The 11,618-nt window shown below is 53.1% G+C and overlaps 1 protein-coding gene across 1 annotated transcript; it reads right to left on the reverse strand.

Annotated features, from left to right (window-relative positions):
• Nucleotides 1-928: 928 nt before the first annotated feature.
• AIF1L (allograft inflammatory factor 1-like) lies at nucleotides 929-8,326 on the reverse strand. Its single transcript, XM_009322179.1, has 5 exons — nucleotides 8,294-8,326; nucleotides 7,337-7,403; nucleotides 4,291-4,332; nucleotides 2,942-3,104; nucleotides 929-1,243 (listed from the first exon to the last, which is right to left on the reverse strand). Exons 1-5 carry the CDS (start codon nucleotides 8,324-8,326, stop codon nucleotides 1,156-1,158), a joined length of 393 nt encoding a protein of 130 aa, XP_009320454.1. The 3' UTR covers nucleotides 929-1,155.
• Between the last annotated feature and the right edge of the window lie 3,292 nt (nucleotides 8,327-11,618).

Consider the following 11,618-nt stretch of genomic DNA (forward strand, 5'->3'; position numbering starts at 1 on the left):
CAAAGAGCAAACATCTGGATTCCAGAAATTGTGTATAGAGCAAGAATCACCACAGTAGCCAGAGCGTGGATAGCACAGTCCCAGCCACGTCTGGATCCCAGCTCATACTCCACACTTACAACCATTCTTATTTTGCAGACTTGAGGGCTTACCCACCAGGGAAACGTACCCCACAGCCCCAGGGGACCAAGCTGAAACACATACAGGGAGGTCTGCAAAAATCAGAGGGACAGAGCAGCTGCGTGAGGACAGATCCTCATCCGTAACTGGTCTGGCAGGGCTCTCGGTTTAGTCACCCAGCCTCCTTTCACCTGAAGGTTCAAGTTCCCCCAGGCCTTCCCGAGGGGCTGCAAAGGCGTAACAGCAGGCTTGTTTCTACACTCGATGGACAGGACAGACAGCCGCCCCTTCAGAGGTTATGCTCCCGACCGGATCCAAGTAGAGATTTATCAGGAAAGGGGGCCCCTAAGGTAGCTTTAATCATCCTCGCAGTGGCTGGTGTTGGACCCACCGAGATCTGACTGCAGGATGAACCCAGGGGGCGGACAGAAGCTGCCCCTGCAGTCAGCCATGCCCGCCTCCAAGCCTAAAGGCCCTGCGGGCAGACCCCTGCGTCCATGCACCTTTCCACGTTCACCTAGCATAGGACTAGGTCACGGAGGTGGGAGCCTGACCTGTGTTTTGGTGAGGTCGGGGGGGAAGAACTAGTCCAAAGTCAGGAAGCGCAGGACGGAGCAGAGAAGGCACTTCTTGCTTTGCACCCATGAAGCTGCTGTCAGGGGCTTTGCCAGAGAAGCGCTCAGTGTCTGGCAGCAAGGCCCTTTAGAAACCTGTTGTGACAAGCACAGCTCTGAATCCATACACTGGGAAGAAAGTAGCTCCTCATCTGAAAAACGCAGGAAGGGCAGAAGAAAGAGTAAGATCACAGGATTTTTTTTTTTGGTCTCACATTACACAGCTTCTGTCTAACAAATCAAGTTGGCTAAGAGATGCAGCAGAAAGACGCGAGCTGGGGGTCTCCAGCTTCCCTTGCTGTTCCTCTAAGGCAGGTTAGTTGAAAACTAGGACTGTCCACAGTAAAGAGTAACAAAGCACAGGTAACCTTCTGTTACAGACCAGCAAAGCAAACACTGCCAATTTTTCAGCCTGTCCTCTTCAAGGGAGGCTGGCTATGTCTCTCTCCGGAGGTGGACCAGAAGGTTTTGGGTTGCTTTCATTGGCTTTTCCTTCAAACATCATGACCCTGCAAAACACAACACATAACACCAATGAAAAAAGCAGGCGCATCTTCACCCATCACTGAGGGTGGGATTATTTCATCTGCTGAAAAACAGCATCTGCCTTCTATGCAAGGGGCGTCTGATAATTAGCAGAGGGGAGAAAGCCAACAGAGGGCAGTGCTGCCAGCCTGGCAGGCAGCTTTGCTTTTCCAACAGCTTCCAGGAGTGGGTTCCCAAAGCCTCTGCTGGTTTTCCTCTCAGAGCCCAGAGGATTAGCACATTTTATTTAGGCATCCACTTCCGAAATCCCCTGGGCACACACTGCATGCCAAGTGCTCCTGATGCGTGAAAGCAAATACCATCCCTGGCCCACCTTGTACATAACCACACAGCAGAACATTAAAAAGCCAACACCAAGCAAGCAACAGCAATTACAACCAGGAAAGAGGGCAGAGACAAGGAGCAAGGAACTGACTAGAAGAATCCCAAGCATTTTGCAACCACCAGCACTGTCTTCCTCCCTGAGGACTGCAGCTACGCCAGGAACGCCAGCTGCCACGCTGGATCAAAGGACTGCGCTGCTCTTGGGACAAGTTTTACATTTCTCCTGCTCTGAAGAGTCCAACAGTCCAACAGGGCGTCTGTTAGCAAGAGAAGGGACCCATCTGTGAAAGCTGCTGCAGTTGGGGGGAAGGATGGAAGATATGGGACAGGCTGTAGGCTCAGCCTGCTTCCGTGGAGAAAGAAAGGTGGAACAGGGGTGTCAGAAGTCTGTGCGTGCTTCGAAGAGGAGCATCCAAACACACAGACACAGGGCACTCAGTGGGGAGAGGAAAGGCTCATCGCCAGCAAGCACGTACTGGCTTAGAGGGACCACGTGAGAGGTGGGAGCAAGATCCTTCCTCCCAACCTGCCCTGAAAGCTGGCTGTGTTTCTAAAGCTGCCTTCAGAAAGGGGTAAGGGGGATGGAGAGGAGCAGCTCCTATTCATGGTGGTTACAGACACAAAAGCAGGGCCAGCCTCTGTGGCTGTGAAAGGAAAAGCCAGGCTTCAATGGGGTGGAGATGGAGCCAAGCAAGTGTTCGGAAGCCATCTGTTACAGCAGGACTTTCAGAGCCCTGTTGAGAGAGCAGAGGGGGCCGTGGGAGGCTAGTGCTGGCAGCCTGTACCACAGAAAACCTCTCCCAGCACAAGCCAGCTGTTTCAAGCATGTGCCCCGTCTCCATCTACTGCCCTTCTCTCCAAAATCAGACAGCGAGGGAGCATCCTGCGGGAAATAGGAGCCGGCCAACTGGTGTTGGTGGGACCAGCATTCACCACTCAAGTCCTGCCACCATTCACAGGGGAAGCCTGTGTCCCCAAAGCCAGCAGGAGCCACAGGAAAGAGACGGGAAGAAGTCCTGCAGTGCTGAGTGCCTGCATACCCTCGGGAAAGGGGGAGAATCGCTCTGCACAGAGCGCATGGGAGGAAGCCTGTGCTAACACGCAGCAGGCAGCCCTGCTGTGAGCGCTTGCCACTGCTCAGCCTAGACATGGACTTACACATCCTCTCACGTCTCTTTGCAACTCCCCCTTCACAAGGGCCCTCGTCTCCCCTCCACGAACACCAAGCACACACAGCTCCACCTCCACCAGGCAGAACAGCTTCTGCTTCCCAGCTCCCCCCAACACACCAACTCAGGTCCTACGTCTCCCCTCGACTCCCTCCCAGGGATACTCACAGTTTAAGCACAGCTGAGCGTTTCCCAAGCATCACGTTGACAAAGTCCTGGTACGAGATGGTCTCGCTAACCCCTCCAGTCACCTCAGAGATCATCTTCTTCAGTTCTAGGTGGGTCTTTGGAGCCCCCATCTTCTCCATCATCCTTTTGACAGACATCAAATCTGCAAGAGCAAGGCAATCGATGCTGGCAAGAGGCAACCGCACTGGGCACAGACCAACCCCAGGGATACAGGCATGAGTTCCCACCTCAGACCACCTCACCTGCAGACTCTGAGGCTGACAGCACTAAGCTGTTGCTGAAAGCCAAGAGAAGCCTTCCAGTTCAGCCCACCGCTGTACTGCCCAGTACAGAGCATCACTTCCCATTTGTGCAGCTCAAGATAAACGCACCACACACGCAGAAGAGGGACAACTCTCCAAGTGCTCCAGAGACACGTGGGGACACTGCTCTCTAGCTCAGAGCGTGGTGCCAATAGTCACGAGGATGGGGAGGAGGGAAGCAACGCCGGGGTTAAAGCCGGAGACAAACAGGCTGTGGGGAGCGGGTGCCCCTGCCCATCGCCACAGGCCATTTCCTTCCATTGCTCTGCCGCCGCCAAGACCTGCGGCCCCTTCCCTCCCGGAAACGGCAGCGCAGCCCTGAGTCAGGCCTCCTCCAGTTCCCCACAGGCTTTACTTCAGCTCAAGGACTGGTGGAGGAGGGGAGCGAGGCAGCAGCCTCCTGGAAGGGTGCAGCATGTGAGTTATTACACTTCAGCGTCAGCTCCAGGCCTGCAGAAGGCTGGATCTTTATGTAACTGGTGCTTTCTGGGCCCAAACCAGGGCTGCTCAGCTAAGCCAGACTCACACCCAAGTCCCCTGCTTCCCTCTGCTCCCCTCCCAGCAAAGAGCTTCTCTGCACTAGAAGTGCTCACGGTTTTATACAGCTTCTGCCTCAAGCCAGGCAAAACCCAGGATTGTCCAAGCCCTGCAGCTTCCCAGCTCTGGAAATGCTGAGGATTGAGAAGGCGGCCTCGATGGAGAAACAGGGAGAGTAAAAAAAAGCATTTAGAGCAGAAAGAAGTGGAGGAGCTAAGCAGAGACTCAGGAGGAGAACAGGACTGAGAAGAGCTTAGATCTTGAAGCAGGTGAGGAGAGACTGAGGAAGCTGAGAGGCAGGGGCTGGAGAGCCAAGGAAGCCCCTGGCTGGCAATCAAGATCCAATCAAGGCTGGACATGGGAAAAGCCCACAGGTTTTCCTCCTCAACAACACGAGTGCAGAGGGAAGCAGCAGATACAGCAGCAGATGCCACCTCAGCAGGCTGTTGCTCTTCCAGCCCAGCACCAGCATCCCTCAGAGTCACTCACCAATCTCGCCTTGGTTGTTCAGGTCAAACTCGATGTACTTCTCTGGAAGAGACACAGAAGCAAGTTAGCAGGATGCTAGACCAGGGGGTATGCAGGGCTTTGGAGCACTGCTTGCTTAGAGCAATGAAATAAAAGATTCAGGGATAAGATTGATATACTGCTGAATACAAACAGTTCAGAGAGGGAGACCATCTCAAGACCTGGTTTTAGCACCCTTATTCCAATTCCAGGGCTCTACAGTTGAGTGCTCTTTAATTGCGGCTGCTCTTAGTTTAAGCTGAAGGAAAACACTAGCATGAAGACAAGGTATCAGCTAGCCATGAATACCATTAAAAGGTTTCCAGCCGAAAAAACAAAGCTCTGGAACAGCCTCCCAGAAGGAGTAGCAAGGAAAACAAAACCCTGAAGTTTGATCAGTTTAGGAGGCGGATTAAATGACATAGTTGCCTGCAGTAGCAAGGGACAGACTCTACAGTCCTCCCAACACTGTGCTGCACTCCCAGAGCAGCACCTGCCAGCAGAGATGCTCAAGGACCACATCAAGAGAGTGAAGCCAAGAACGTGCCTAGGAGCAGTTATGCCAGAGCAGGCTGTTTGTCCTTCCAGCCTGCTGTCAAACATTGCTGAATCGGGCAACTCCAGCATCCTCAGAGAAAGGCAGAGCCTGCTCAAGAAGGTCTGGTTAGCTTTGCAGGACAAAAGCTGGCACGCTGTTAACAGACAGAGCACTGATTTGAGTCCGAAAAATCAGGATTTCAGTCCTGTGCTGCTTCTGACCTTTGGAGTGGCACACCTGTGCTTCCTACCCACCCTCTCCCTTGCTAGCTGTTCCCCATTTAGACTTTAAGCTCTTCAGGCAAGGATTTGTCTGTCTTACAGACCATACAGCTCCTAGCGCCGCAGGGGGCCCCCCATCATCTCAGTTCTGCTAAATAAGAAGAGCAAGATGCCTGCTGCCACCATCCATCCACGCTGAGCTGGAGAAATCTCCGCTTGCCCTGCAGTTAGCACTCACTCCCCAGAACAATCTTGCAGGACTCAAATTGAGTGAGAGCTCCCAGGCTGCTCCTTTCCCCCCCCAAGAGAAAAGAACCTTTGCCTCTGCTCCAGGGACACCAGCAAGCAGATGAGCGTGAACAGAGAAGTGGCAGGCTAATTTAAGGAGCCAAAGGGAAGAGTCGATATTTCACACATCGGAGCCTTCCCAGGACCTGTGCTTCTGAAGGACAGTGCTGGGTTAACTGGACTGATGGGCAGCTACAGGCAGGAGGCAGAGGAATGGCTTGGCATGTCTTCACCTGGGTCTCAGCTGGTGGATTACTACTGTCACGAGCTGACCAGGACAGACCTACAAGAGTACCAGGTACAAGCTGAAGCTGTTCATGCTTCAGGCAGGAATAAATGTCTCCCTTCAAGCATTAAGCAACCAATCCTAGATGAAATCGGGGCTGTCACACATGTGCTTAGGGGCCAAAGCAATGCTTGATGTGGAACTGGCTCTCCCCACACTCTGCCCCACCATAATGACCTTGTGCAAATGAACTGCCGCCTCCCTGGGCAGGGGTCAGGCACCCCAGCATGTGCTCAGGGACACAAACCCTGCTCTGCCGTGTCCGTGCCCAGCACATGTTTTCTTTTCTTCTCAGCTGACACTTAGCCAAATGCGCAGAGAACAGAGGCAGCTTTACATCATCGTGCTCTGAGCCTCGGCTCGCACATTCATCTTTCCCTCCCATCCCAGCTGCAGGGATCTGGTGGGGCAAAACCATGCGTGGTCCCTCCCCTCACAAATGCATTTACACAAACACTGCATGGGGGCTCCCCGGGCCCGGCTGGGAAGGGCAGTGGGAAGGACGGCAGAGAAGAAACACTCCCCCCGTCATCACACAATGAGTCAATTGTTGGAGGAGCCGGAGGAGGCGTTGGAGAGCGGGACAGGCCACGGAGGCAAACTCATGAGGCAGCAGGAGGAGATGCCAAGGGCTCTCGTTACAGGGAATTCTGCGCCTGTGACCCACAGTTGCAATGTTTGAAGAGCCCCGATTGTGATGGGAAAAATAATGCGGGGCTGCAGCCAAAAGCCAAAGCCATACAAAAGGCAACAGAAAAAGAACGGGGAGCACAGGAGGCTCCTCTGTCCCCAGCAGGGTAAAGAATCACAAAAACCTAGCCAGATTCTTCCATGCTGGATTGCAAAGCCAAAATTCAAAGGGAAATAGCAGACAACGCCTGAAATGGAAGCAAGGTCAGGCTTTATTTGGTTAGAGCCAGGCTGAGGACAAACCTTGAGGGCATTGTGACGCAGCAGGCATGTTTTCTCAACTGCCTTCAGGCACTGCTTGGAAAGAAAGTGGATGCACAACAGCCCTGCCAAATCTTGTCCTGTAACCATTTTGGGGACAAGCTCCAGAGGACCCCAGGCTTTTTCTCTATCCCCCATCCCAGCAAACGGCCCAAACCTAAGCCCCAGATCTGCTGACCCTCTGGAGTTAGACAGGCTTTGGCCAGGACTAGAGACACATCACTGCTGTTGTTTTTGGTACCAAGGGGCTCGGGAAGGACCAGATCAGACTGAAGAAACTTTTGGGGAGAGAAAGGCCCCAACTCCTTCAGGAAGCAGCTGAGACCTCTGCTCTGTGGGAAGAGGGCCTCCTACTCACTGAAGAAAAAAAAAAAGTCCAGCTACTGCATCATCCATTATACCAGCTAGCTTGTCTAAGTATCTAGACAGAAACCATCCTCCTTTGCTGCTCCCCAGGATTTTGCCCACACAGCAGGTTTTGCAGTAATAGCAGCCGCCACGCAGGATGTCTGCAGGGTGACATGTCCCTGCCCTGCAAGTGGGGGAAGCACAAAGGCTTGTGTGGGAAAACCACCTCTCCAGGGAGTTTCACCGAGTCCCACAAGCAAGGGGGAGGCATCCACCCCAGCTCAGTCACTTGTATTTGGCAGAGAATCTCAGGCTGGTAAGATCCAAGTGCTGAGGAAAATAATCTATTCAGAGCAAATAGGCTGAAACAGGACACGGAAACCCTCCAGTTCTCACCTTTGAACACTGCCAACTTCTCCTCCAGATCTTCTTCATCACTGAACTTTGGGTCACAGAGAAATTCCTAAAACAGAAAAAAAAAAAAGAGTATCCCCAAGGTTAAAAATATAAAGGAAAACACCCTAGAGGGCACGTACAAATGCAGCATTACCCAGAAGACCTATGCAATTCCCAGAAAGCTACATCTGAGCAATAGTGCCAGGAGGCTTGAAAATGGGTTGAATCCCTCCACGCTTTGTCATTAACATTCCAGTGCAAGGGGAATGCTTCTGGTGTCTCAGATTTCCCACCAACAGCTTAAGGGAGGACTGGACCCCATGTGCCTTTGGAATAACTGCATGAAACCCCCTCTTCTTGCTCACCCAAGGTTTCATCTCCCCTCATCTCTGCTTAAGCATGCACAGCAAGGGCTCCTATTCCTGGCAAAAAGCACTCTGATCTCAGAGATTTCAAACTCTCGGATAACTGAGGGCCAGCAAATAGAACAGTCAAAGTTTGCAGAACATCACACACCCAAGAAAGGACAGGTATTTTGGGGTAAGGAACAGGCTCTCTCTCTCTCAAACTGCCTATCCATTTTTTCCCCCCTATCCTGCTCAGGCTGGAGAGGAAATCCTGGGTCAGTTCTGGTCACTTGGTCCCTACCTCCGCCTCAGAAACCTTCAGGCACCCAAGAGAACAGGCCACAACTTGCACAGCCAGCTCTACTGCTATACCCTGCCAGCAACACCCCCCTGCAGCTGTGAGCAGCAGGGTCTTGCTCCTGCCTCTACCCTCCCACACCGCCTAGCTCCAGTGAGCCCAGCACAGCTTAATGACTCGATCTGTGTTCAGCAACAACACCACATTCTTCAGTGTAGAAATCATTAACATCTGCACAGCTTATGCGTGGCCTGTCCAGGATAAAACCCCTCCAGGGGTAAGAGTGGACAGAGGGCTGAGGCTGTTCCCTACCCTGGGCATGTGTTCCTCACCAGTGTTACCCATGCTCCCAAGGAAGGCAGGAGTGGGTCCCCAAGAGACTAGGATCTCCGGCACTGGTAGTACCGGTGCAGCATTATTTGTGATTAATGAGACACCCACCTCCCCCCCCCCCAAGAGGTTCCATCTGCAGACACTAGGGCATCAGGACTGCAGGAGGTCCGCACAGCCATCGGTAGCCCAAATGCCCTCCAGCATCCAGAGCATGTTCTCATTTCTTCCAGAAGGAAGATGAAAACCAGCTGTCCCCAGGTGCGATGAGCTGTGCCAGTCTGGCTGCTGGGCCAGCTCCGGAAGCACTGCAGCCCCAAGCTGATGCCTGGTTCCTGTTGCCACAGCCAGCTCCGAGCCTTTCATGCTTGATTGCTGCCCGCCACCCTAACCCTGCAGCACGTGCTCTGGGCCCCTCCAGCCCACACGCCTGGAACCGCTCCCTCCTTCCTGGCTGGGACAGAGGAGGCTGGACCTGCCCAGGGAGTCTAAATGCCTCAAACCTCCCCTGCCAGTTCACAGCCACTTTGGCAAGTCCTTTCTGTGCAGCTAGACTAAGGTTTTGTAGGAAGCCCGTTAGGACAGAAGTGACTGTCATCCCCTCCTCCCACCTCATAAACTCCAGATGGGACACCAGAGACCATGTCCACTAAACCAGCGTGACAGAGACTTCCCTTATCACCATGGACACCAACTCAAATTGAGAGCTGTGGTGAAAAGCAATGTTCCCAGTTCCTTCTTTCGCTCTCCTTTGCCAACTCAATTTCATTTATCTCAGTATTTCTACCCAGGGGTATCGTTTGCCAGCCCAACACAAAGGGCCCAATTCAGCTTTGAGACCTGGGCTCAGCCAGCAGCAGAAGTCCCCAGAGAGCAGAGTAGTGTTATGTACTGCCATTGCCACTGAACAGCCTCTGTAGAAGGAACTTGCCAAACATCACTGGAACCAAAACAGGGCCGGAACATCTCCTGACCACCAGGCCACAGCTTCATTTCTGCCCTGCAGGAACAGCAGACAGCTTGCACCTACCAGCAGGACAGGGGATGTGAGAGCAGAGCGCAGTATTTCTCCAGGAGCAAGAAGCAGCACAGAAATGGTGAAGACTGAAGGGAATACTACATCCATACAGGATGGCTGAGGGACATGTGCCCCAGCGTCCAACAGCTCCTGGCAGCATGGTACGAGAGCAGGATGGGTGACATTGTGCACACACCTAGGACCCAGTCCCCTTGCATTTCAGCTGGAGGGGAACTGGACAGCCCACCAGCGTCACAGCTCTGCTCCAGATTGGAGGAAGCAACAGGAGAGCATATTTCAAAGGCATTCCACTCTCCACATTGTATGTGAGCTGGGCTGTGACTGTGATAAGGCAAACACTCACAATAGTACACAGGAATTCAGTCCCCAGGGCTGGTGACTCAGACTCAGCCCGAGTGGCTGAAGTTCCTCCTAGAGCCCTTTGCTAAAGCTCCCATTTTAAGGGGCATGTTCTATTAATAAGAACTACTTAAAAATAAGCCCCAGCTTCTCCTCCGCTCCTGCCCTGAACAGCCTTTCTTGGACAGAGAGACTTTTCTAAGCCAATAAATTCAGCCACACAAGTCCCAGCTACCTGCAAGAACCTGAGCAAAGCCAGATCCTTCCTCGCTCCACAAAAAGGTGGCTCCAACTGGCAGGCCAAGCTCTCACCGGGCTGTTTAAGTGCTCGACGCCAGCCACCCTGCCTGCTGTGGCTGGGAAGGGGCTGAGGGATGCTCGTGCCTGTCCTGGATGGGAGCAGCAGGCACCTGCTCTTCGGCAGGCTGAATTCCTTCCCCGCAGCCCAGCGCATTAGAGGGTAAAACTAGGTTGAAACTAATCTGTGCTGGATTAGACTTGCTACCTTGATGCACGAGGCTGAACTATGTGATCGTCATTTCCCAGGAAGAGGGGAACAGCCAAGAGGAGATCCCAGAGGATCATTTCAGGCTGGAAGAGAGAATTCAATACTAGGACTCAGCTGTCCTTCAGCAGCACGTGTACACTCAGGACGTTGCCTGCCAAAGACCCTTATCCCAGCGAGAGCTCCAGGGGAGAAACCAGCCAGGAAAACAGGGCTGGGAGGGACCTAAGTGTTAGGATGAGACAATGAGATTAAGCCTGATCAGAATTCGGCCTGATAGGTTTATTAGGAGCACTTTACTGATTTGCAGCCCTGAGGCTCTTCAGGGCTTGGGAAACCCCCTCCCTGGCTCCAGCCACAGTATCAGCCCAGGTTTACATATCAGCTGTATCGGAAGGAGGTGTCAGCCACTTTGCTGCATGCCCACTCACAGCAAACTCCCCGACCACCACCGCGCAGAGCGAGCAAAGCACAGCAGCATGAGGTTTGCTGCCCAGAGCCGCCACAGCGCAACAGCTGCTCAGGATCCCTGGGCAGCCGCTACCCGTGCTATCTGCAGCTTGATTTCTAGCTACTCAAATCCCTTCTCCTAGCACTGAGCCAACACACAGGGCAGCAAGGACACGAACAAGCAGCTCCCACCTCTGTCAGCGGGAAGTTATGTAGCTTGTTTCATTTTTGCCATCCAAACCTCACCCAGAGAAAAAGCTTGCCAGAAGCGATGGCTACTTAGGGGAGAGAGAGGAGTCTGTCCCCTGCGTGGGAGGAAGAAGAGCCCCCAGCCCTGGGGCGCAGCAGTGGCACACCAGCAGTGTCCCGGGAAGCAGAGCTTCCCAGACTCAGTCCTACAGCTCCTACCAGCTGAAGGATCACGTATCCACCCTGTGCCCGAGTGATGCTGGAGGACGGCTCTGAAGCAGCAGAAACTGCAGCAACTCACTGCAAACAACACACTCCCTTCCTCCCCAACCCAAGGGTCAACACCACCTTGGCTATGGGGGATGCATTAGACCCACCTACACACCTCCTTGGCACAGGGCATGTCGTGCCTGCCTTCCAACGGCAGGTTTCAAAGGCTCCTTTTTAGCCAAGTGCTCTTATTCTACACCTTATGCCGCAGCACCTCTTTTTCCACAGCACCTCCTGGTTTCTAATCACGTAATTCTCTCTCCAGTGACCTACATAAACTTCACCTCCGCTGTCTCACCCCTGCCTGGAGGAACACACTAGTACTTTTCACTGCCTCATTAATACAAGGGTAAGGCAAGCCCACCATCTCCTCCAGGTTCTCATCTTGTGCAGCTCTTTGATTTCTCCACCTGTAACACCAAGGGGCCACTGGTTATATTAGCAAGTGACCACCAAACCCACCTAGAAAAGACCCTAGAAATCCCATCGTTGATTGTTTCAAGGTTAAAACCTTC

The sequence above is a fragment of the Pygoscelis adeliae genome, unplaced genomic scaffold (genome assembly GCF_000699105.1).
Source record: "Pygoscelis adeliae isolate BGI_AS28 unplaced genomic scaffold, ASM69910v1 Scaffold114, whole genome shotgun sequence".
NCBI classification, from domain to species: domain Eukaryota; kingdom Metazoa; phylum Chordata; class Aves; order Sphenisciformes; family Spheniscidae; genus Pygoscelis; species Pygoscelis adeliae.